Source organism: Tachyglossus aculeatus, chromosome 1, assembly GCF_015852505.1.
Source record: "Tachyglossus aculeatus isolate mTacAcu1 chromosome 1, mTacAcu1.pri, whole genome shotgun sequence".
Lineage (NCBI taxonomy): Eukaryota > Metazoa > Chordata > Mammalia > Monotremata > Tachyglossidae > Tachyglossus > Tachyglossus aculeatus.
Genome location: NC_052066.1, coordinates 124,782,056 through 124,808,285, shown reverse-complemented (window position 1 = coordinate 124,808,285; position 26,230 = coordinate 124,782,056). Strand labels below are relative to the sequence as shown.

Genomic DNA, 26,230 nt, shown 5'->3' with positions numbered 1-26,230 from the left:
AAAGATATACAGGTTTCTTTTCCCCACTGTACAAAAAAAATCACCTTTGATTTAATCCTCTGAATGTTTTGCTCCACTTCTTCAATATCTTCAGTGTTTTCCAACCGCTCATAAGCAGCATTTCTGGTACCCTTTATCAAGCTTAGAGGCAAGGCTGACATACCATAAGCCTGAAACAGAAAACAAGCGTCTGCTTTAAATGCTTCTTTGAAATAATTATTTACAAAATATCCTTCATGATTACTAGAGGCCAAGAATGTGTTCCTTTTGAACTTCTTCACATTCAGTGTAGAGAAAGCTATCCTTGGTAGACAATGAACACTACTACCCTTGAAAGCAAAGTACAATTTTGCATTATATAAAACTTGATTGTCACATAATTGAGAATATTGTCATTAGTCAGGCTCAGTACTGACCTTGGAGAAACTCCTTTTTTGCGACTTGTGTAACTTCTAGAAAATGCAAAGAGGTGTGCTAAATATGTAGGAAGGATCTAGTGGTCTATGACAATAGGTAACCAAGCCTTAATGCATTATGTTAGCGAGTATGAAAGCAATTCACCGAAGAATAAAGAAAGAATATTTTGACATAAAAAGGGATGGGTGAATAGAAAGTAGCTCTCTTAAAGAGACTAGCCCTCATCCCCTCCTCCCCACCAAACACCCACAGATTCAAATAGGTGCTTTTCAGGATTTCAATTCAGATCCTTGAATTATTATTTCAAGTGCTGAATAATGACTGTATTTATAAAATACCTACAATATGCCAACATCGTGTTAAGAGTCGGATACATACACGATAGATTGGACATAGTCCCTGTTGCACACACAACTCACAGTATAAGAGCAAGGAATAATTTTATCCTCATAGATTAAAAAACTGAGGCACAGGGAAGTTAGACAATTTGCCCAAGGACACAGCATGCAAGTGGTGGAGCTGAGACTAGAACCTGGATTTCCCAATCCCATTCTCATCCCACCTGGCTACAGTGTTGAACGCATCTGTTCCAAATGAAAAATCATATTATTCTGCAACATTCCGAAGAGGGAAGTTCACTTATGGGACTTGGCTTGTCTGTCGGCTATCAACTCATCTGTTAATAAGTAATTTTTTTGTGTTTTTTTTACTGGGAAACATACATATCAAGTTGATCTATTTTTCTGACAACAAGGTTTACTAGGAAGAAAAATAACAAGATAACATAAGATGACAAGCACTTTTTATTTGAATGATTGAAAAGAAAGCATAAGTGGATGAAGCTGGCAAAGAAGCTCAATATGTGGGCCTCAAATGTACACCAGTCTCATTCTAACAATATAAACTATGAAAGAGATGCCATGAGAAAAATACCCATTTGAATTTACGAAGTTATCTAGCAGAATATTGACTAGTATCTCTAGACTATAAGCATATCATGCACAGGGAAGATGTCTACCAACTCTGTGTTGTTCTCTCACAATCACTTACTGCATTGCTCTATACTCTGCAAGGGCTCAGGAAATACCACTGATTTTATTTTGTAACAATCATTCAGAATTCAACTCACTTAAGACTTTTAAAGTCATCTCTTTATAATTAAAAATAGTTTCATGTACTGAAAAAAAAAACCCAGGATCTTAGCTGTGTGGACCTATTCCCCGTCCCAAAAACTATAATCCTGGTGACACCACTGAAACATTTTTGACAATCTCTAGACTCTATTTCTCTAAAAATATCCTAATCTGCAGAATTCAGCTCACTTTTTTTTGGTGAAAGGCTTACTGCAATGCAGTCCCACAAAACAATGCCCTTTTCTACATAACTATTACTGTGTTAGTTGTTGCTTTAGGAGTGGATAAAAACCAAGAAAAGTCTCATCTTTTTGAATTACTTTTCCAGGCTTACAAGACAAGCTAATGGCTACCTAAGAGGCAGCTCTAATATCAAAGTGCCATACAATTGAAATGAATATTTAATTTTCAATACGCCAGATATTCACATTTTGCAAAACATTTTAGGATGTAAGCTTTCAGAGTCATTTTTTTTATGCCATCTTTTGATTGCTACTTATGTGGACACCTTGATATTAAAAAAAAACAACACAGAAGGAATTGATTGCTTACCACTGCCCTCTAGTGAATTCACAAATAGATAATGCCACAGAACAAAACAGAAAGCAAGCATTGAAAATTAAGTGCGTACATATTTATTTGTTCAATCAATCATATTTATTGAGCACTTACTCTGTATATGGGGGAAATATATACATAAGTGTATAAAATATATATTTACACACACACAAACATCTGTATGTACATACGTGTATATGCATACACAAATACTATATATAGTAATATTACAAGGTGTGTTTTCTAACCTTTTATCAATACAAGAGGAAGTATTCTTATAATATTTTTTTAAAAATTGATGTGTATTTTAACATCTGTGAGCTATTAAATACAAATTATTTTACTGCAATTATGGAACTATAAGGCTCACTTAGTGATGGCACTTGTTAAGCGCTTACTGTGTGCAAAGCACTGTTCTAAGCGCTGGGGGGATACAAGGGGTGATCAGGTTGTCCCACGTGGGGCTCACAGTGTTAATCCCCATTTTACAGATGAGGTAATTGAGGCTCAGAGTAGTTAAGTGACTTGCCCAAGGTCACACAGCAGACATGTCCTTCAAAGAGTTCAAAGTACTTAATATCTAAATATCTAAACATCTGAATTTACGAAGTTATCTAGCAGAATATTGACTAGTATCTCTAGACTATAAGCATATCATGTGCAGGGAAGCTGTCTACCAACTCTGTGTTGTTCTCTCAATCAATCACTTAGTGCATTGCTCTATACTCTGCAAGGGCTCAGTAAATACCACTGATTTTATTTTGTAACAATCATTCAGAATTCAACTCACTTAAGACTTTTAAAGTCATCTCTTTATAATTAAAAATAGTTTCATGTACTGAAAAAAAAACCCAGGATCTTAGCTGTGGGGAAATATATATTTCTTATATGGGGGAAATATATACATATGTGTATAATATATATATTTACACACACACAAACATCTGTATGTACATGTGTATATGCATACACAAATACTATATATAGTAATATTACAAGGTGTGCTTTCTAACCTTTTATCAATACAAGAGGAAGTATTCTTATAATATTTTTTAACAATTGACGTGTATTTTAACATCTGTGAGCTATTAAATACAAATTATTTTACTGCAATTATGGAACTATAAGGCTCACTTCCTTCAAAGAGTTCAAAGTACTTAATATCTAAAAGAAGCAGAAGCAGCGTCGTTCAGTGAACAGAGCCTGGGCTCTGGAGTCATACGTCTTGGGTTCAAACCTGGGCTCTGCCAATTGTCAGCTGTGAGACTTTGGGCAAGTCACTTAACTTCTCTATGCCTCAGCTACCTCATCTGTAAAATGGGGATTAAGACTGTGAGCCCCCAGAGGGACAACCTGATCACCCTGTAATCTCCCCAGCGCTTAGAACAGTGCTTTGCACATAGTAAGTGCTTAAATGCCACCATTATTATTATTATTAAAAGGTATAATCAATCATTGGGAAAAGTGTACATAGAGTTGGTAAATTTATGATCATACAAAACATGAAAATTCAATATCCTAAAATTGTAGGAAGCACTTTGTTCTGAAGTTTTTATTTTCAAAAACTGTAAAGGAAGAGGTTGCTGTAGATTGAGGTACAACTTTAATTGAACCTCTAGAATGTCAGCTCATTGTGGGCAGGGAATATGCCTAGTAGCTCTGTTTTACTGCATTATTGTATTTGTTAAGCACTTACTATATGTGTCAAACACTTTTTTAAGTGCTCAGGTAGATACAAGTTAACGAGGTTGGACACAATCTGTCCCACATGGGACTCACAGGCTAAATGAGGGAGAACAGGTTTTGAATCCCCATTTTACAGTTGAGGAAACTGAGGCAGAGAGGGTAAGTGACTTGCCCAGTGTCACAGCAGACAACTGGCAAAGCCAGAAGTGAAACCCAGGTCCTCTGACTAATAGGCCCATGACTTTTCCACTAGGCCATGTTGCTTCTCAAGTTCTTAGTACAGTTCGGTGCAACTAAGTGCTCAATAAATGCCAGTGACTAAGTTCATGATCTCCAGAGTCTACCAGATAAAGCATCATAATGAAATTAAACATTAACTTAAAACCAGATGCACGTCTATTTAGAATATCGATGCTTTGTTCACCACAACCCTCCTGGCTTGCCTATAACACACAAGAAATAGAGACATCAGCCGGGTACCCAAATAGCTGTTACCTAATGAGCTGAAACTGGGAAACAAAATACCCAGAAGCCAGAAGAGAAGATTTTAAAGTCACAGCAAAATAAAGTCTCATTATACAGATCGCACAGAGTTGGGAGTTAACTGCTCCAGAGAGATACTTACTTGGTAAACTGAAATCAAAAAAGGAGTGGCTCTATTAGGGCTAAAGCTCCTTAAGGATTGTGTAATGGAGGCAAAAGTGCAAACAGCACCTGATGCAGGTGACAAACATCACAGCACCACCAGTCGGTCCTCCACAAGGCCTGAATCCATTCATTCATTCAATCGTATTTATTGAGCACTTACTGTGTGCAGAGCACTGTACTAAATGCTTGGGAAGTACAAGTCCATGCACCCAAGGATGGCATTGTCTAGTACAATGGATGGCTATATAAGTCAACCAAGAAATAGACAATTCTGACTAGTTTAAACCAACTTAACAGTCCAGGCAAGTCTGATATGCAGACCATGATAGCTGGCAATGTGGCAAATGCAACTACTTCTGGTGACAAATTGCAGTAGCATTTTGTGATTAGAGGAGCAGCTTGGTTTAGTGGATAGAGCATGAGCCTGGGAATCGGAAGGACCACTGTTCTAATCCCAGCTCCCCCACTTGTCTGCTCTGTGACCTTGGGCAAGTCGCTTCTCTGTGCCTCAGTTACCTATCTGTAAAATGGGGATTAAGAATGAGACAGACTGAGTCTAACAATTAGCTTGTACCTACTCCAGTGCTTAGTACAGTGCCGGGCACAAAGTAAGCATTTAACAAATACCATAAAAAGCCTATTTACTGACGACTTTAGTGGCTCCTATGTGTGCAATACAGTAATTATTCTGATGCTTGCAGAAATTCTACCATTTAGCTTTATATGAATAGTGTTTCCTTGAGCTCTCTTGAGGCCTTTTATTTAAAAAAAAAAAGAGTTGCCATTTTCATTGAGAAGAAATAAAACTGACAATGAAGTAGAAAAATTAAATTAAAAAGGAGCACACATGAAACCTAGGCTTCTGAGGGCTTATACAGTAAGTTCTGCTCTAACCTACATTTTTAGTATGTGATGATTAATGATTATTCACATTGCATGGGTGTTCCAGATATTATATGATCCAAAATTTGGTGCAAGTAAATGTGCTATATGAAGATATGCTTAAGCAGGCATGTGGCATTAGTCAAGGTGAGATGTTTTACATTTTCCCAGCCTCTGATTCGGCCTCGTTGCATAAATTTAAGTGTTTCTGAGCCAATATACTGTTTCATATAGAAAACAATGAATAGTAAGGTTGTAAGATGTTCTATAATATAGAATATAACAATTTCTATCCCAGAAAATCCTTCATGGTGATATTTTCAATGTGGCCTAGTGGATACAGCACAGGCCTGGGAGTTAGAAGGATCTGGGTTCTAATTCTGATTATCATCATCATCAATCGTATTTATTGAGCGCTTACTATGTGCAGAGCACTGTACTAAGCGCTTAGCACTGTACTAAGCACTTAGCACTGTACTAAGCGCTTCACCTTGCTGTACGACTTTAGGCAAGTAACTCCACTTCCCAGTGACTCCGTTAACTCATCAGTAAAATGGGGATTAAGACTGATCCCCATGTGAGACATGGGCTGTCCAAACTGATTAGTTTATATCTATCCCCAAGGTTAATACAATGCCTGGTACATGGTAAGTGCCATTTAAAGGGGGAAAAAAAGTCCCCCCCAAAATCGATGGAAGCCTAGTTCTCTCATAAAATGTGGTTTCCTAAGAACACAACTACCATATTGGCAGATACACTGTATACCCATGTCCTAAGGTCCTCAGAATGTTAGAAAAATGTTAGAAAAGCAAGATTTGAAGTGTACCTTTAGACTTCTGCAAATCCCCTATAGCCAACTGGTTAGATGACAATAACTCACATTCTCAGAGGGTAGGCCTTGCCTATTCAGTGTATACAAGTCAATACTTGGCCTAAAAAGGAAATGAAACTAGCAAAAAGATAAAAATGACACCTTATAACATCACTAGAGTTAATTCTGAATGAGTTTAGGAAGTGTGTCAAGTAGCCAGTTGAAGGCACCAAACACTTGGTTACAGAAAGTGAGGGGCTTTTGCCATAAGGTACGAGTTACCAGGTGAACTAACAACTTGCGAAGAGCTGCGAAAATCCCAGTGGAGAGGGAAATACAAAGAGGAAGACTCAGCTGAAGTCCATGCTCATATGAACAACTCTGAAAAGATTTACGGACTTAGATTCTACCGCAGGGAGTGGCGCAGCCTAAGAAAGAAGTGTTTTGGGACTGTTTGACCTTTTAACGGTACAACCTTATTCGATATGAATTTGCTCAGAATCAACATCAGGTCTCATTTGTGAAATGGGAATTAAATACCTATTCTCCCTCCCCCTTGGACTGTGAGCCCCATTTATTTTATTAATGATGTGCATATAGCTATAATTCTATGTATCTATTCTGACGGTACTGACACCTGTCTACTTGTTTTGCTGTCTTTCTCCCCCTTCTAGACTGTGAGCCCATTGTTGGGTAGGGGCTGTCTGTTGCTGAATTGTACTTTCCAAGTGCTTAGTACAGTGCTCTGCACATAGTAAGTGCTCAGTAAATACGATTGAATGAATGACCTCCTATTAGTGATTTCATTTATACTTGAACCACCTTGGTTTACCAAAATACATTCTCCACTTCTTTTCTACCAAGAGAGGAAGGCACCAAACAGTTGGTTACAGAAAGTGAGGGGCTTTTGCCATAAAGTACGAGTTACCAGGTGAACTAACAACTTGCGAAGAGCTGCGAAAATCCCAGTGGAGAGGGAAATACAAAGAGGAAGACTCAGCTGAAGTCCATGCTCATATGAACAACTCAGAAAAGGTCTTCTGTTCTGGGCAAACGTATCCACACAAACGACAGACCAAGGAAGATGTTAGAATTCAAAACAAAAACGCTTTCACATAAAATGCCAAGAGCAAGAATCAGTATAACAGACAACGAAATTCTGAAGCTCACCTCAATACAGCTTTGTCAAGTTGAACATGTGAGAACATATGAAAATAGGAAAATAGGAGACAGTAGGACATCTAATCCCTCTAAGGATCATATCTGGAGAGTTTCCAGTACTCTGCCAGTCCTGACTGCGGAAGCGAGAGTCAAGCAGAGGCACACCCATTCCATTCCTAGCTTGGCTAGCAAATGGAAAGCAATCTTGCTACAAGTCAAAACTCACCTGTGCTGGGCAGCGGCAGCATGGGAAAGAGTCGAGGGTGGAAATTAGTTTACTGCGCTGAAGGTGGCAATGGTAAACCAGTTCCGTATATTTCTACCAAGAAAACTGTATGGATACACTACAGAACGACCACAGGTGGAGGTGGGGCTGTTTGGGAGAAATGTGTTCATGGAGTCCCTGTGGGTCAGAGACAACTCGACAGCATAAGACAATAACATCTAAAAGCCACTGCAAGGAGAATGGGAGAGAAGCATCCAACAATGAGGTGGGCTGAGGAAATGTTAAGGATGCGCACTTTGCTCCATTACCAACCTTTTCCCTGTACCTCATTCTTGTCTATCTCACCTTCAACCCCTTGCCTACATCCTCCCTCTTGCCTGTAACTCCCCATTCTCCCCACTTTTGGCCTTCTTATATACCAGAACACCACTCCCCACTGGCAAAGGCTTCAAGTAATCTCTTCCAAAAGGCTTTCCCCACCTAAATGTCATTTCCCCTACTCCCACTTCCTTTTGAGTCACCTATGCACTTGGATCTGCACCCTTTAAGCACCTGATATTTACCCCACCCTCAGCCCCATGGCAATTATTATTATTATTATAACCACAACAATATTTGTTAAGTGCTTTCTATGTGTCAACACTGTTTAAAGCACTGGGCTAGATGATACAAGTTAATCAGACTGGAAACAGCCCTTGTCCCACATGGAGTTCACAAATCTAAGTAGGAGGGTGAAAAGATATTTCACCCCCATTTTAAAATTGGGCAAACTGAAGCACAGAGAAGTGACTTGCTGAAAGTCACCAACAGATACATACTGTACATATCTTTTATTTTCATGTCCACCTTCCCCTTTCTATTGTAAGTGCTTTGTGGGCAGGGAACATGTCTACCAATTCTATTGTACTCTCCCAAATGCTTAATATAGTGCTCTGCACACAGCATATGCATAACACTAATGGATTGATTAAAGTGAAATTTCAGACAATATGGAATTGCAGCTGAGAAAGTGCAAATAACATGAAGCGCAAACATGGCCAAGGGCCATTTTTCCTCTATGGTTGACAACTGCTGAAACTGTGGGCTTTGTATTGGTTCTTTTAGTCACACAGTACAATGACTACCGTCTAAGTGATATCTTCCAATAGTCCAAGATAACCGTGCAAGTAAGTTGGGGGTGGGAGGGATGGGGACATGGGATCAAAACCCAGGTACTCTGAATCCTAGGCAGCTCATCTTTCCCTAAACCATGCTTTAAATACAGCAACTTACAGAATAATGTAAGAAGATCACAGATGGGTTAATTAGGATTGAAATGGGGGAGACCCATGAGAGATTGTGAAGAGTTTTTGTGTGATACAAAGCAAAACACAGAGCCAGCAGAAAGTTTTTGAAGAGAGGTGGGTCAAGGATGCCTCAAAGGTGGTCAGTGTAACAATCTGCACAATAGATTGGAGAGAAGCAGGCTTCCCCAGTGGAAAGAACACAAGATTAGGAGTCAAGAGACCTGGGTTCTAATTTCAGCTTCATCATTTGCCTGCTCTTTGACCTTGGGCAAATCACTTAAGCTTTCTATGCCTGCTTCCTCTCCTGTAAATACCAGTATTAACACAATCTCCTCTCCCCACCTTTAAAAGTCAGGATTGATACTTGTACCCCCAGTCCCCACCCCTACCTTGGTCTCTGGATCTCAAGTGGGACAGGGACTGTTTGTAAACTATTTCATCTACTTCACAATAGCAGTGTTTGGCACGTTCTAAACACTTAAATATCAATAATAAATTTATTATTATGGGGGAGAGGCTGTGAGATTTGAGTAGGCCAAAGAAAGATCACAGTAGTTGAAGTTCTAGTGGAAAGGAGGGGGCAGACAATGGAAGTGTGGAGGAAAGAAGTTTCATTTCAAGGTGAAAAATGGAGAGAAAAATATTGATGCTCATTATTTAACACTGATTAGTGGTAAAAGTTAACTTACAACACAGATGACATATGTAAACAAACGAGATTTCCTAGTATGTGCCAAGAAAACACTGAACTTCAAGTTGTGCCATCACTGGGATAGCCCTTCATAAACTGGATGTTATGTTTGTTGTTTAAAATGTATAAATGGGTCTGAGATTCAGAATAGTAAAGTTAGGGTGCTATTTTTACTTACAAAGAATTAAAGATCTGCATAAATTATTAGAGCCTGGCAATTCTGGGACCTGGGTACTACTCCCAGTGGGCAAAAATCACTTAACACTCCGTGCCTCGGTTTTCTCACCTGCAAAAAGGAATTCAGAACCTGTATTCCCCCCTATCTTACTGTGCGCCCCACTGTGGGACACAGACTGTCTCCAAAAGCCTGATAATAATGATAATAATGGTATATGTTAAGTGCTTTCTATGTGCCAGGCACTGAACTATGCCCTGTGGAGGAATACAAGGAAATAGGGTTGGACAAAGTACCTGTCACACATCGGGCTCAGTCTTAACTCCCATTTTACAGATGAGGTAACAGGCACAGAGAAATGAAGTGACTTGCCCAAGGTCACAGAGCAGACAAGTGGCAGAGCCAGGATTAGAACCCATGACCTTCTTACTCCCAGGCCTATACTCTATCCACTAGGCCATGCTGCTTCAATGCAGCGTGGCTCAATGGAAAAGAGCCCGGGCTTTGGAGTCAGAGGTCATGGGTTCAAATCCCGGCTTTGCCACTTGTCAGCTGTGTGACTTTGGGCAAGTCATTTAACTTCTCTGTGCCTCAGTTACCTCATCTGTAAAATGGGGATGAAGACTGTGAGTCTCACGTGGGACAACCTGATTACCTCGTAACCTCCCGAGCGCTTAGAACAGTGCTTTGCACATAGTAAGCGCTTAATAAATGCCATTAAAAAAAAAGTAACCACTGAATGACTGTCCTCCTTTGCATCCATATTAATGTTCTGAGATGTACCAGCTAACATTCCTAACTTTTTTTTTTAAAAAAAAGGTATTTGTTAAGTGGTTACTACATGCCAGGCACTGTACTAAACTCTGGGGTCAATACCAGATTATCAGGTTAGACACAGTCCCCGTCCCACAAGGGGCTCACAGTCTTAATTCCCATTTTACAGATAACGTAACTGGCACAGAGAAGTTAAATCATTTTCCCAAAAATCACAAAGCAAGCAAATGGCCAAGACAACATTATATCTGAGGTCCACTACTCCCAGGCTCATGCCATTGCTCTTCCCACTGCTTCTACCCTATCCCCTACTTCCATTACTATCTTCTCTTCTAGTAACTAGGCCATTCATCTGTGGATTTATCCAAACCCCTTTACCCTATTTTCTAGCTGAACAATTTCTTGTGATAACTAGTTGCATATCTTTTACAATCTCTCGAGTACAGATGGGTATCCTTTTCTTTTTAAACTGAACACTTTAAAAAGAAAATGCTCATGCTGAATTTCTAGACTGTGAGCCCGTTGTTGGGTAGGGACCGTCTCTATACGCTGCCAACTTGTACTTCCCAAGCGCTTGGCACAGTGCTCTGCACACAGTAAGCGCTCAATGAATGAATGAATTAGTGAATATTTCTGTAATCGCTTTGTCCACACACATCAACACCAGACTATGAATTTCCAAACTGGAATCACATTTCCATTTACCCTCATAAAGAAGCTTCTCCATTTCCTCAATCATCTTGATAGTACATTTCTGGTCACTAATCCTACCCTACTATTCCCTTAAAAATGTGGCAAAAAGAATTGCACACAGTATTTCAAGTGTGTGGGCACAATAATTTAATAGAGCTGCAGGACTGTACATTCTGTTTTGCTTTCTAGCCCCTTCCTGATTGGCCTTTTTAGAATGTGATACTTCTTTGGTTTAATAACTAGAACACTTTCAAGCTTTTAAATGTTTTATTCATGCGAAACCAAAGAAGTAGTAATTACCAGTCAAAGAAAAAAAGAAACAAGAAAGATCAACTCAAGTGATTTGGAAAAAAAACCCTTACCAATTATATGCATCTTTTCAAGGACAAGTTAAATGAGATGCACAAAAATAATTCAAAAATTAATCTGCCTATCATAGTAATTTATTATTCTGCCAAGCATTGGAAGGAGCAACTCAGAACTGACAACAACTATTGTATTAATACCTGAGGCTACATAAAATCATTTCAACGCAATACACATTAATGAAAATATAAATGCAAACGACATCTGTGAAACTGCATCAAACAAAGGTCTCGCCTCAATTTATGATTTTATAGTCAGGCTCTATGTTTATTGATATTTAAAGTTGTCAGAATAAAGCTTGAAGGTCATGAAATTGCAAGCCTATAAGGGGATCGAGTGATTTAAGAAACTTGAAATTAAACGTTATCACTTACTATTAGTCATCCATAACACTAACAAAAGGGTCATAACTTCAGTGAAGAAAAACTATGCAGAATGTGCATGGAATCTCCAAACCTCAATTTCCAAGAAAAAAATTTTCTTCTAAAATACCAAAAAAATACTTTAGGGCAGTTATTGTACACAGTATCTGATTTAAGCATTAGAAATTTCCATTTTGCATTAGAAGTCTATGTGCTATTTTTTTGAACCATATTCTTGACCCTGAATTATGGTCTGCAAGATGTGAAGAGAAAGAGCTCCAGTAAGGGGGAAAAGGGTGTTTAATACTTATTCTTCCATATTCAATTAAGACATATCAAGGTGTAGCAGGCGAGGAAAGTAGAAAGACAAAGATGACAAACTGGTGAAGAGACTTGAGTCCAATGGTCAAGAGTTTGAAAGGGATAGGCATAGCTACTAAAGGGCTTTAAGAAGCAGTCAGCTCTAATAATGCGAGAGCTGTGTTCCTGGAAAACGTCATGTCTCAAAAAAACTTCACATTACCACACTCAAGCTTTAACTAGGCCTCTTAAATTCACCAAAACTTTTTTCTGACACCACATCAAGCTGCAGTAGAACTCCCCATAGTGTTGGAGTGTCTGTTGTGTAGACAGCACTTTACTAAACACTTGGGAGAGTACAGAAGAATTAGATACATTCTGACTTTCAAGGAGCTTCCAATCTGGTAAAGGGGACAAATTCTAAAATGAATTATATACAGGAGGTGGTAAGAGTATACAAAACATACACAGATAGGTGTTAGAGGGTGTTGTGAGAGAAGTAGCATGGCTCAGTGGAAAAAGCACGGGCTTGGGAGTCAGAGGTCATGGGTTCTAATCCCAGCTCCGCCATTATTTTAAGGCTTGGTGGAGTAAAAGGCCACTTGTCGGCTGTGTGTCACAACTTCTCTGTGCCTCAGTTACCACTTAACTTCTCTGTGCCTCAGTTACCTCATCTGGAAAATGCGGATGAATACTGTGAGCCCCACGTGGGACAACCTGATCACCTTGTAACCCCCACCAATGCTTAGAACAGTGCTTGGCACATAGTAAGCACTTAAATACCAAAAATAAATACTCAAATGCTGAGGGGGAGAATACTCTCCAGTGGGAGAAGGCCTCCTGAAAGGTGTGATTTCAAAAGGCTATGAATACGAAAGAATATGAAAGGCTGCTTCCCGGCAGCTGGAGGGTGTGAGCAAGGGAATGGGAGTGGGAAGAGGAAAGCTAGGCACAGTGAGTAGATTAGCTTCAAGAAGAAAGTGCATGCTGGGCTGTTGTGAGGCAAGTGAGTGGCTAATCAGCAACATAAGTGAGTGCTTTAAAGTCAATAGTCAGGAGTCTCTGCTAAGAGGGAAAAAAAAAATTGAGAAAAACATTGGAGGTTTTTGATGAGGGGACAGACGTGTGGCATTCCAGAAGAGGGAACAGTGTGCAGGCTGGGTTGTAGTAGGAGAGTAGCAAGGTGAGGTAGGAGGGGGCAAGGTGATTGACCGCTTCGAAGCCAGTGGTGAGGAGTTTTGCTTGAGGCAGAGGTGGACGGGCAACCACTGGAGTTCTCTGAGGAGTGGGGAAACATGTCCTGAACATTTCTGTAGAAAAATGACCAGGGAAGCAGAGTGAAGTATGGACTGGAGCGGGGAGAGACAGGGGGTTGGGAAGTCAGCAAGGAGGCTGATGCAGTAATCCAAGTGGGATAGGATGAGTGATTGTAGTAACATGGCAGCAGTTCGGGTAGAGAGGAAAAGACAGATTTTAGGGATGCTGTGAAGGTGGGACCGACAGGATTTAGGGGTGGCTTGAATATGTGGGTTGAATGAGAGACAGGAGTCAAGGACAACACCAAGGTTATGGACCTGTGAGACAGGAAGGGTGGTGGTGTTGTCTATAGTAATGGGAAAGTCAAGTTACTTATATTAATGTGTGCCTCTCCCTTCTAGACTGTAAGCCGGGGGCACGTATCGTGTCAACCAACTCTGATACACTGTACTTTCAAGTGCTTAGTACAATGCTCGGCACAGAGTAAACATTCAAATACCACTGATGATGATGGTGTTGCCTACAGTGATGGGAAAGATGGGGTGGGAGGTGGGGGCACTGTTGGGAAAGGTAGGGAAGTAGAAGAGGTGGGAGGCAGGAGGGCCTGGAGCGATGCAAGTGAGACTTTAGGGGGATAACATGATGATTTCAATCATATTAAAGTTGGTGGCCTGGTCATTACAGGAAAGGGATGGAGGGGGAAAGGGATTTATGGGAGTTAAACAGGTAGAACAGCTGGCAAAGGCAATGGGCATGGGAGTCAATAGGAATAGAGAACTGAGTGCAAGAAGTGTACTTTGGAAGTCATACAGGGTTCATGGTGTGAGATCATTAGAAGGACAGTGTATGAGGGAGTCAAGATGAGTGGAGGGGCCAGAGCTGAGAAGCAGAAGCTCTTCTCAAGTTTCTGCCAGATGGTAGGAAGTGAAAAAACCCTTGCCCCAAGGTGACTCTGGGGTACCGACCATCTCAAGGTCAAATGCTATCTCATGACCTCCTGAGCCAGGAGGCGGTACTTATTCATTCATTCAATTGTATTTATTGAGCACTTACTGTGTGCAGAGCACTGTACTAAGTGTTTGGGAAGCATAAGTCGGCAAAATAGGATGGGATAAAGCCCCCATAACCAAAACTGCCAGATTGACAGCCTACGCTGGAATACAGAAGGTGTCACTCACCCCCATGCCAATCAAATTAGGTGTGGAGGAGTGGGGAGTACCTTGATTTGCTCTCTCACTGCTGAGCCCTTCCGCACATTCTCCCTCAGGCCTGGAACTCCCTCTGTATCTGACAGACCATCACTTCCCTATCTTCAAACCTCTACTAAAATCAAAACTCCTCCAAGACACCTTCCCTTTACAACTTCATTTCCCCGCCCTATTCACCTTCCTTTTTTCACTGTCCATACACTTCAGTATAAATTCCTTAAGTACTTCAGTTTTCCCCCTCTCGGGGTTACACCTGGAGTGTTTCCAGTACTCAACCAATCTCGGCTATGGGAGCGAGCATAGGGAGAGAGCAGAGACCTACCCATTCCATTCCTAGCTTGGCCAGTGACTAGCGAGTGGCTAGTTTGGATAGTGGCAATCTACAAGTCAAAACTAATCCATGCTCGGCAGCAGCAGCGTGGGAGAGAGTCGAGGGCAGAGACTCGAGTTTACTGCACGGAAGACGGCAATGGTAAGCCTCTTCCTTATTTTTACCATGAAAACTTTATGGGTACACTACCAGAACAATTGCAGATGGAGACTGGGCGATCTGGGAGTGATGTGTCCGTGATGCTGCTATGGGTCGGAAACGACTCGACGGCATAAGACAACACAAGACTTCAATTTTCACCTCACCCCATCCCTATAGCACTTGTGTATACATCCTTAAACTCTTTGCTTCTTTCACTTAACTCATTTTAATGAGTGTCTTTCCCAGTAGACTGTAAATTCTTGAGGGCAGGGATCATGCCTAAGAACCCTATTGCACTCTCCCAAGCACTTACAGTGCTCTGGCACATAGTGAGCACTCAGTAAATAGCACTGATTGATTATTGTGGGCAGATCACTGGGTTAAAACACTTGGGAGAACACAATATAGTATAGACACAAGATCCTGGACCGCAATGAGCTTGCATTAGTGGTCAAGGGATTTACTGTAATAAAAAGAGAAGCTTCAAGAAGAAACAGTTCCAGTATGTTTAGTTTTTCAAAACTAATAAATTGAGAAATTGCTTTAACCACTGATACACAAGGATTTCTGGTGTAGGTGTGACCTATAAGAACCCCTGCAGATATTATAATGAGGCACTGATTCCACTAAATACAAATCTGCTCAAGTCTGCAATTACCAAATGGGTAAATTCAAGTGCTATGGAAGGTTAAGTACAGTATTAGACAGTTTCCTAAAATGTGCACACAGAGATAATCAGTGGACACCACAGGTCTAATTTTATGGTCCATCCTAAAGATTTCCAGTGGATACAACAGGATTTTATTATTCACATGGCTTAGGGATGCCATCTGCCCAGTTTTCAAAGGTAGTTAAGTTACTGACAAAATGAAACTTTAAACTTTAAAATAAAAAGAATCCTAAACCCACAAGTACCTTCAATGACAAACTTTAATTTGAGGAAAAGTGGTTCTGGCAGCTTTTTTTAATAGTATTCATTCAGCTCTGTGCCAAGCACTGCATTATGCACTAAGGCAGATACAAAACAGATCAGTCTCTGTCAATCACTGTTTCTGAGAGCAGAGCACTGTACTAAGTGCTTGGGAAAGTACATTAGAGAAGTACATTAAGAGAAGCAGCGTGGCTCAGTGGAAAGAGCGTGGGCTTGGGAGTCACAGGTCATGGGTTCGAATCCCACCTCCCCCACATGTCTGCTGTGTGACCTTAGGCAAGTCACTTCACTTCTCTGTGCCTCAGTTCCCTCATCTGCAAAATGGGGATTAAAACTGTAAGCCCCACATGGGACAACCTCATCTCCTTGTATTCCCCCCAGCGCTTAGAACAGTGCTTTGCACATAGTAAGCACTTAAATACCAACATCATTATTATTATTATTATTATTATTATTATTATTATTATTATTAGAGTTGGAAAACACAATCCCTGTCCACAAGGAGCTTAGAGTTTTCAGGGACATTAAATGGCTCACAGCTTAAGAGGCAGTTGGATTCAATCCCCATTTTACAGATGAGGAAACTGAGGTAGAGGTCAGTGACTTGCCCAAGGTCACAAAATAGGCAGGCAGCGGAGTCAAGGTTAGACCTTGGATCCCACTGGCTCCCAAGCCTGTGCTCTTTCCACTAGGCCAGTAACATCTGTTTTACAGAACTAAAGCTTTATGCTAAGCCATTAGTGCCTGTCCTGAAACTCCCTATCTTTCGCAGTGTGCATAAACTATTAGTTAGCCAGATGTACATCACAGAGCCAAAGTGGGTATGCTAAGATAGTGGGGAGACCATACTTCACTCTGCTGCCAGGATCATTTTCTACAAAAACATTCAGTCCATGTTTTTCTCACTCCTCAAGCACCTCCAGTGATTACCCATCTACCGCCACATGAAACAAAAACTCCTTACCATTGACTTTAAGAACACTCAGTTACCTTGCCCACTCCTACCTCACCTTGCTACTCCCCTACTACAACCCACCCCACACACTTCACTCTTCTGCCAACCTACTCAGTGTACTTCGATCTCGTCTATCTCACGGCCGACCTCTCGCCGATGTCCTGCCTCTAGCCTGGAATGCCCTCCCTTTTCTTATCCAACCAACAAATACTTTCCCCACATTGAAAGCCTTAATGAATGCACATCTCTTCCATGACTCCTTCCTTGACTAAGCCCTCATTTCCTCTTTTCCCAGACAGTCCCTTCAGTGTCACCCTGACAAGCTCCCTTTATACTTACCGCTCACTCAGACTCACAGTAATGTATGTATATTCATAATTTAAGTATATTAACATCTGTCTCCCCCTCTAGACTAAGCTCACTGTGGTCAGGGGATGTCTGTTATACTGTTGTGTTGTTCTCTCCCTAGCCCTTAGTAGAATGCCCTGCACACAGTAAGTACTCAATAGATACAACTGATTGACGGGGCCTGTGCCTTGAAAAAGGGACTGGGATTGGGTACACAAGTTAATTATGCTACAACTATTAAATCTGTACTGCTTGTGGAGAAAAAAAATTGGAAACTTTCATAGTATTCTTCCAACTATCTAAACCACTACAATCTTTTCTAATCTTTGGAATGAAAAGAACTAGGGTACACTTGGCAGCCCTTAATATTGATATGGCAATCTGAAGTGGAGTATGGAGAAGGTTGTTGTGGAATGCCTTATGTTCTCAGAAGAATCAGTGCACAGCTGCTACTGTTTCCCCAATACTAAATCATTGCTGTGGGAAATGCAGAACATGTCATGCCTATTTTATTGTAAACTTAACATAGGTACTGTCTTCTGTTTTTATTGTATGACCCCAATCACCTAGTACACAGTGCTCTGCAGAGTAAGCACTCGAAATACTAATGAGGAGCAAGAGGAGAATTAGCGAAGGGGCCAGGCGAGAGACCAAGTGCATTATAGGCTCTGCAAAGACAGTAAGACAAACCTGGAGTCAAACAATAATGGTGGTGTTTATGAGGAGCTAGTATGTGTCAAGCATTATTACTAAATGGTGAGGTAGAAAGAAGATAATTAGATCAGACTGTGGTCCCCCTCATAAAACAGGGCTTCCAGTGTAAGAGGCAAGAGAGAATAGAGAGAGAACCAACAGGAAAATTGAGGCACAAAATTTAAGTAACCTGCACAAAGTCACATAGGTAAGTGGCAGTCTTTCCACTAGGCCATACTATAGCAACAGTACAGTAATCTGTTTAGGCAGTGGTGACTGTAGCTCAAACCACTACTGAAATCCCTATCAATCTCATTTAATAATTATAGTAACAATAATAATAATAATGATGGCATTTTTCAAGCACTTACTATGTGCAAAGCACTGTTCTAAGTGCTGGGGTAGGTACAAGGTAATCAGGGTGTCCCACATAGGGCTCATGGATTTCATCCCCATTTTACAGATGAGGGAAATGAGGCCCAGAGAAGTTAATTAACTTGCCCAAAGTCACACAGCTGACAAGTGGCAGAAGGGGGATTAAAACTCAAGAACTTTGACTTCCAAGCCTGGGCTCTTTCCGCTAAACCACGCTGCTTCTCCATTTGCACTACTTTTGTTGTTGCTCATCTTCATCTGCTAATGCATTTACTTTACCTGCATTTTAGTAGAGATTGATGAATTGCAATTTTATTCCTGGAGTTTATATATGCAGAGATAAAGGATTTTACACTTTCAATTCTGGCTTTCAGGAGTACTTGAGACCTATCTAATCTCCATTAGATATTGGAAGACTTTGGATAACTGAATTTGTTTTAAAGAATACTGGCAGTTCAAATCAACTTCAATGGACTGCATAACAAATGGCAGCACTGGGACTATAACCTAAGTATCCTGACTCCCAGAACCAAGCTCTTTTCTTTTCCTCCCTGCCTCAAAAGACTAAAACCAGATCCAACTTAAGATGGCAAGTGAGATAAGCAACTGTCTCAGGGAAGCTCGTGGCAGAGGTTGCCAGGTGCCTACTGTCCTCCACGATAACTACCTCTCTGGATGTTCAAAAAAGGCACCAAAATCATCAAGAGGCAACCATGCAGACAAAGAATCCCTGCATAACCTACCCTCTGTTTACCTGTCATCAAAAATATAGGCCTTTTCAAAGATTTCAAGTTTTGCTTTTTCTTTAAATGCCAAAGGGCTTTCCCTTCATTCCCTCAATCCGTACCCACCTCTTGCTTTGCAAGGCTCCTGGGGACAGAGAGTGACCTGACTGAGGAAAGCAGAGTTTCCTATGTCCAGATCTGGGCGTTGGGGGTCAGCTATGCCCTCTCAGGCAATGGAAAAGTCCAAAGTTAGCTCTCCCAACTTAAAATCCTGGTGGAGCAAAAAGCATATTTCAGAGCCTGGCAAGCCAGGCTCTCCACCAACACAGAGTCAGTAGAGCAGGCAATTCAAGTGGGGAGAGAGTAGCAGATGGCAGGCTCAGAGCCAGGGGCTGAGAAATGGGAGGTTGGATGCCTGGCAGAGGAGCTTCTTCACAAATAACAGGCCAGCTCATCACACTGCTTCCTGCGATGGGGAGGAAGGAAAAATTCAGTTACTGCCCAGCTTCCTTCCCAGGGAGCAGAATCCATTACCCATGTTGACCAGCTGCACCTGAGTCCCAGACAGGAGTTTAGGGGAAGGAATGGTTGGGGAAGAGTTCGCATGCAACAAGGACCAGAGAAACTCAACAGAGAGGAGCAGGATGCAGTGACGAGTCAGAGAGGAGTGGAGGAGTCCAGTGGCTACCAATCAACCTACACATCAGGCAGAAACTCCACACCCTTGGCTTCAAGGCTGTCCATCACCTTGCCCCCCCTGCCTCACTTCCCTTCTCTCCTTCTACAGCCCAGCCCGCACCCTCCACTCCTCTGCCGCTAACCTCCTCACCGTGCCTTGTTCTCGCCTGTCCCACCATCGACCCCCAGCCCACATCATCCCCCTGGCCTGGAATGCCCTCCCTCCCCACATCCACCAAGCTAGCTCTCTTCCTCCCTTCAAGACCCTACTGAGAGCTCACCTCCTCCAGGAGGCCTTCCCAGACTGAGCCCCCTCCTTCCTCTCCCCCTCTCGATCCCCCCCGCCTTACCTCCTTCCCTTCCCCACAGCACTTGCATATATGTGTGTGTATATATATATATATATATATATATATATATATATATATATATGTTTGTACGTATTTATTACTCTATTGTACTTGTACATATTCTATTTTATTTTGTTAATACGTTTTGTTTTGTTCTCTGTCTCCCCCTTCTAGACTGTGAGCCCACTGTTGGGTAGGGACCGTCTCTATATGTTGCCAACCTGTACTTCCCAAGCGCTTAGTACAGTGCTCTGCACACAGTAAGCGCTCAATAAATATGATTGAATGAATGAATGAGGAGGAGATGAGTAGAGGATAGCGGCAATAGAGGTGAAAAAGGGCAGTTCAGGGAGGAACAGACACAGAAGTTGCTGAGTTGAGGGTTTTAGACTGTGAGCCCACTGTTGGGTAGGGACTGTCTCTATGTGTTGCCAATTTGTACTTCCCAAGCGCTTAGTACAGTGCTCTGCACATAGTAAGCGCTCAATAAATACGATTGATGATGATGATGATGATGATGATGGTGACCCAAGAAACAAACCTAGAAGAGTTACTTTGCTCACTGCCTGTGGCTGGATTGCAGGGGGTTGTGTGTGTGGCCCAGAGACTGGATTAAGACAGGCACCTGTTGGGAAATGTTTCACCACATGGCAGAAGAGCATAATTTGCTGGCACTACAGCGTGCACCATATACCATTAAGAAAGCTGAACACTAAACCTACAGAATAGACCTCAAGTAGACCTTAATGCCATCTTGCTGGCGTACTGCTTCCCAACAGAGACATCAGCCCTCTTGATACTGCAAGAAGGAATACATAAATCACATAAGAGCCAGTAGCAAATGGAATCCACTTCTAAGACCATAGTTATTCCCCTTCTCCTGCACACAACTGTGGACAAGCAATCAAAACACTCAGGTGACATTAGTTTAGTAGTTCCATCTGCAAGGCCACAGCTGCCTGAAGTGCTCTATTTTATATCACTACTACCCAAGTGCATTCTTCCTTGCCATGTAAACTGAGACAAAAGGCAGCTGCTTATTCATTCAAGAACACCAGGTGGTGTTTGGTATCAGAATCTGAAAAGCCATTTGGATTCAAAGTTCAGTAGTTGCCATTTTTGTTAAAGAGCAAAGAACTGACCAGATTGAGGACTACATTTGTACATATATCTGAAAATTCAAAATGCCTATTTATCTCAGTTAACAAGAAAACTTCAGTCAGTATTTGTAGAGATGACAAAGAATTCACACAGCAAACCAGGACTTGAAAAATATGGGTGATATTTTGCCAGAAGGGTAGCCTGTCTTGGTCTTGACAGAATTAAACTACAATAAGAAAAGGTTTATAATATATGGATGAGCTTTGCCAATAAAAACTCAACTTGAGTTCAAGTACACTAGACAAGAACATTTTTCCCCTACTTAACGTCAAACATCAATATATTATCCCTCCCTAAAATCAGGTAACTACATGCTGATTGAATGTAAACACTCAAATATTACTTACTGATGAGTGGATTTAAAAATGTATACCTTAGGTAAACCCAACATTAACCCTAAAATTTGAAGAACACATTTATGAAAGTAATAAGTTGTGGCATACCATTCCTAGGGGAGGAATACACAATTCAAAATTTTCAGTTTAGATTTTTTTAAACTTTGGGGAGGTCATATTAAAAATAAGATCTATATATTACCATACTGCTCAAACCAAGACAAGTTTGGTATGTTTTTAGAATAAAATCCACTGACAAAGACCCTGAGCTGTCCACAGCAACAATGCAGGCTCTACCTTTTGTACTAGAAAATCAAAGCTGTTGGATGGTTTTGATAACAGAGGGGAAAAACAGAGGGTGGTTGGGAAAGAAAAGGAGACTAATCTATGAAGTTTTCCTCTTGAAGGATATTCAGGGGCCTTTCTGGAGGAGTCGAGGGATATGGGGAAGTGACAGTAAATGAAGAAATGGATTGCCTCTTCTCTCCTTCCCCAATTAAAATGTGTAGCAGTACATGTATTCATTTATGACTGAAGAAAAGCAATGTGAAGCTCATCTACAGCTTCATAGTAAGAGAATGATGCTAATGATGTTTCTTCCTGAATTTTGTCTATTTGTTGGCAGAGAAGCTCTTCCCCACCACTGCCCTGCTGCGGCTTCTGTGATTTCTTCTAGTCTTCCTTTGTTCTACTTTCCAATTTATTCCTTTCTCCTACCCAACTGCTGAACTAAGCAGCTACAGGAAGTTTCCTTTCCCACCTCAGAACCACCCTAAAAGCAAGTTTTGCAGCTCTGAGCTCAGAGGAAGAAATATCAAGTCAGGAAAAAAAAACACTGGTTTTGCAGTCATAATTGCTTCTATAAACCTTAGTTACAAAGACACGCCCGGATATGAATCACTTCTCCTCTCCCCCTCTCCATTCCCCCCCGCCTGACCTCCTTCCCTTCCCCACAGCACCTGTATTTATTACTCTATTTTACTTGTACATATCTATTCTATTTATTTTATTTGGTTAATATGTTTTGTTTTGTTGTCTGTTTCCCCCTTCTAGACTGTGAGCCCACTCTTGGGTAGGGACCGTCTCTATATGTTGCCAACTTGTACTTCCCAAGAGCTTAGTACAGTGCTCTGCACACAGTAAGCGCTCAATAAATACAACTGATTGATTATAAGCAAATAAGGAAATGTTTACATTATATGCAAATTCTGCATTTGGGCTAAGATCCTGGAAAGTATGTAAGTGTTTTCAGGTGAAAGTAATGAATGGAGTGATTTTAAAGAAACTGGAAAGTGGAGGCAGGGAAGCAAAGATAGAGAAAGGGACAAATCCACTTAGAAGCATTCAATTTTACAAGGTCATCTTGGCTTTAAATGAATAAAATGAGGAGAGACTTTCACACTGCACCAGGATATTATGCCTAAATTTTCCTCCCAGGGATTTTGAACAATAAGGGTGTTTATAATGTGCAATGTACTGAGTAAAATCTTTTACGTAAACATTGGTATGACTGCCCAGTCCTACATGTTTTCCAAATTTTCTTTTGATTGCTCCATGTCACCCTTCCATAGTTTAACTGCTGAGACATTATACCAAAGCCTTCATCATTAACTCCCTTGCATCCTGAGTCACATCAATCCAAGATCCTTTTTAGCACATATTTTTTACTGACCTTCTGCAAAACTCTTGAATAAAAGAATAAATCACAAATTTACACTATGTATTGTAGTCTAATAGAAAGAACAACATTCTGGGAGCCACACAAACTCAGTTCTAGTCTCGGCGGTGCTAATGAAATGCTTTGACCTTGGGGCAATTCATCAAAACAGATTCCTCATCTGTAAAATAGGTATGAGATACTTCCTTCCCACTGACTGTACGCCTCATGTGAGTCACCAGTATTTACTGAATACTTACTGTGTGCAGAGCACGGTACTAAGTGCTTGAAAAAGTACAATACAATTGAGTTGGTAGGCACGTTCCCTGCTCATAAAAAGCTTACAGTTTCGAAGGGGAGACTGACTTTACCAAATAAATAATTTATAATATACAATTCGTAGATATGTGCACATGTGCTGTGGGACAAATGTCAAATACCCAAAGAGCACAGATTAAAGTGCATAGATGACACAGAAGGGAGAGGGAACTGGGGAAAAGAGGGCTGAGTTAGGGTAGGGCTCCTGGAAATGTGACCTTAATAAGTCTTTGAAGGTGGAGAAAGTGGTGGTCTGTCATATACGGATGGAAAGGGAGTTCCAGGCAGAATTAGGATGTGGGAAAAGGGTGGGTGGTGAGATACATGAGATTGGGGCACAGTGAGCAAGCTGGCACTTACAGCTTGGCACTTGGGAAAGCAGCGTGGCTCAGTGGAAAACAGCCCGGGCTTGGAAGTCAGAGGTCACGGGTTCGAATCCCAGCTCTGCCACTTGTCAGCTGTGTGACTTTGGGCAAGTCACTTTACTTCTCGGGACCTCAGTTCCCTCATCTGTAAAATGGGAATTAAGACCGAGCCCTACGTGGGACAACCTATTAACCTTGTGTCTGCTCTGCACATAGTAAGCACTTAAAAACCATCATCATCATCACTAGAGTGAAGCTTGCCAGCTGGACTGTTAGTAGATCAATGAAGTGAGGTAAGAGGGGGCCAGCTGATTGAGTGCTTTAAAATACTAGTGCTAAGTGTGATGGAGGTGGATGGGCAACCACTGGAGGTCTTGAGGATCAGGAAGGTAGACTGAACAGTTCTGCAGAAAAATGTTCTGTACAGCAGTGAAGGACTGGAGTAGGGAGAGACAAGAGGCAAGGAGGTCAGCATGGAAGCTGATGCAATAATTAAGGCAGGATAGGATAAGTCTGTCCAACCCGATTTGCTTGTGTTCCCCACCAGCACTTAGTACAGTGACTGACACATAGTAAGCACTTAAACAACACAATTATCAGCATAGTAGCATTTTCGGTGGAGAGGAAAGGACAGGTTCTAGCAATGTTATGAAGGAAGAACCAACAGGATTTGGTAAAATTGAATATGTGGGTTTTGACAAATGACATCCAATCTGATTGTCTGCCCTAGTGGCTAATATATAGGAAATTCTTAACGTCCTAATTATAATAATCTAATTTAGATTACTAATGCAAATATCTCTAGGTCTGTCTTGCCTATTAACGTATAAGCTAGCTGTGGCAAGGATGTGTTCTGCATGTTCATGGACAGGTAGACATTTCTCTAATCCTTTTTCTACTTAATGGAACAGAAGCAGCATGGTTTAGTGCACAAAACACAGGCCTGGTGTAGTCAGATCAATCAATCGTATTTATTGAGCGCTTACTGTGTGCAGAGCACTGTACTAAGCGCTTGGGAAGTACCAGTCGGCAACACATAGAGACAGTCCCTACCCAACAGTGGGCTCACAGTCTAGAAGGGGGAGACAGAGAACAAAACCAAACATACTAACACAATAAAATAAATAGAATAGATATGTACAAGATAATTGGCGGAACCGGGATTTGAACCCATGACCTCTGACTCCAAAGCCCGGGCTCTTTTCCACTGAGCCACGCTGCTTCTCTGTGCAATGGCACAGAGACGGTGAGACAGCAGCTGCGAGATGCCTCGACTTCTCTCCTCTGTAACCAGAGCCACCAGGACGTACCTGGGTTCTAATCCTGGCTCTGCCAAATGTTTGCTTTGCTGTTTAACTTTGAGCAAATCACTTCACTTCTCTGGGCCTCGGTTACCACATTTGTAAAATGGGAGGTAAGAGTGAATCCCATGTGGAACAGGGACTCTGTCTAACCTGATTAACTTGTATCTATCCAGCTGCTAAGAACAGTACTTGGCACACAGCACTTAAGTACCGTAATCATTATTAAAGATTAGACATTTAAACACTGAAGCAAAGTCAGATGTATTTTATTTTAAATATTTTATCAATGTGCTAGTACAGTTGTCACTTAAAAGGTGGCAAAAGGAGCTTGCCAGTAGATATTCGATATTTTCTTTTAGAACAGTAGCCACTCCACTTCTCCACATCCTCATGATCAGGCTTTTCCTCTACCAAACACTTAAAAAAAAGCTTTAATTATAGTTGCTTTAAAGTACCTGGAAAAACTCCTTTTGGGAAGGATGAGGTGAATGAGCAATAAGCAGAAATATGTATACTGACTTCTTGTACTGTACTCTCCATGAAATACAGTGCTCCAAAACAGAACTCCTTATCTTCCCACCCAAACCCTTCCTCCCCGTGACTTTGCCTTCAATGTAGACAGCACCACCATGCTTCCCTCACAAGCCCATAACGTTGGCCTTATCCTTGACTCATATCTTATTCAATCCACAAAATCACTAAATCCTGGTGGTTCAACATTCATAAGGCTAAAATCAACTTTCCTCTCCATTCACACAACTATCACATTACCCCAAGTACTTAGAAGCAGTGTGATTAAGTGGAAAGAGCATGGGCTTTGGAGTCGGAGGTCATGGGTTCAAATCCCGGCTCTGACAATTGGCAGCTGTGTGACTTTGGGCAACTCACAACTTCTCTGTGCCTCAGTTACCTCATCTGCAAAATGAGGA

The 26,230-nt window shown here is 41.3% G+C and overlaps 1 protein-coding gene across 1 annotated transcript in view; it reads right to left on the bottom strand.

Annotated features, from left to right (window-relative positions):
- LMBRD1 (LMBR1 domain containing 1) overlaps window positions 1-26,230 on the bottom strand; it is a 153,352-nt gene that overhangs the window by 68,593 nt on the left and 58,529 nt on the right. The window contains exon 8 of the mRNA XM_038743159.1: window positions 45-170. Coding sequence (XP_038599087.1) covers window positions 45-170 — 126 coding nt within the window. The remainder of the gene's footprint in view (window positions 1-44; window positions 171-26,230) is intronic.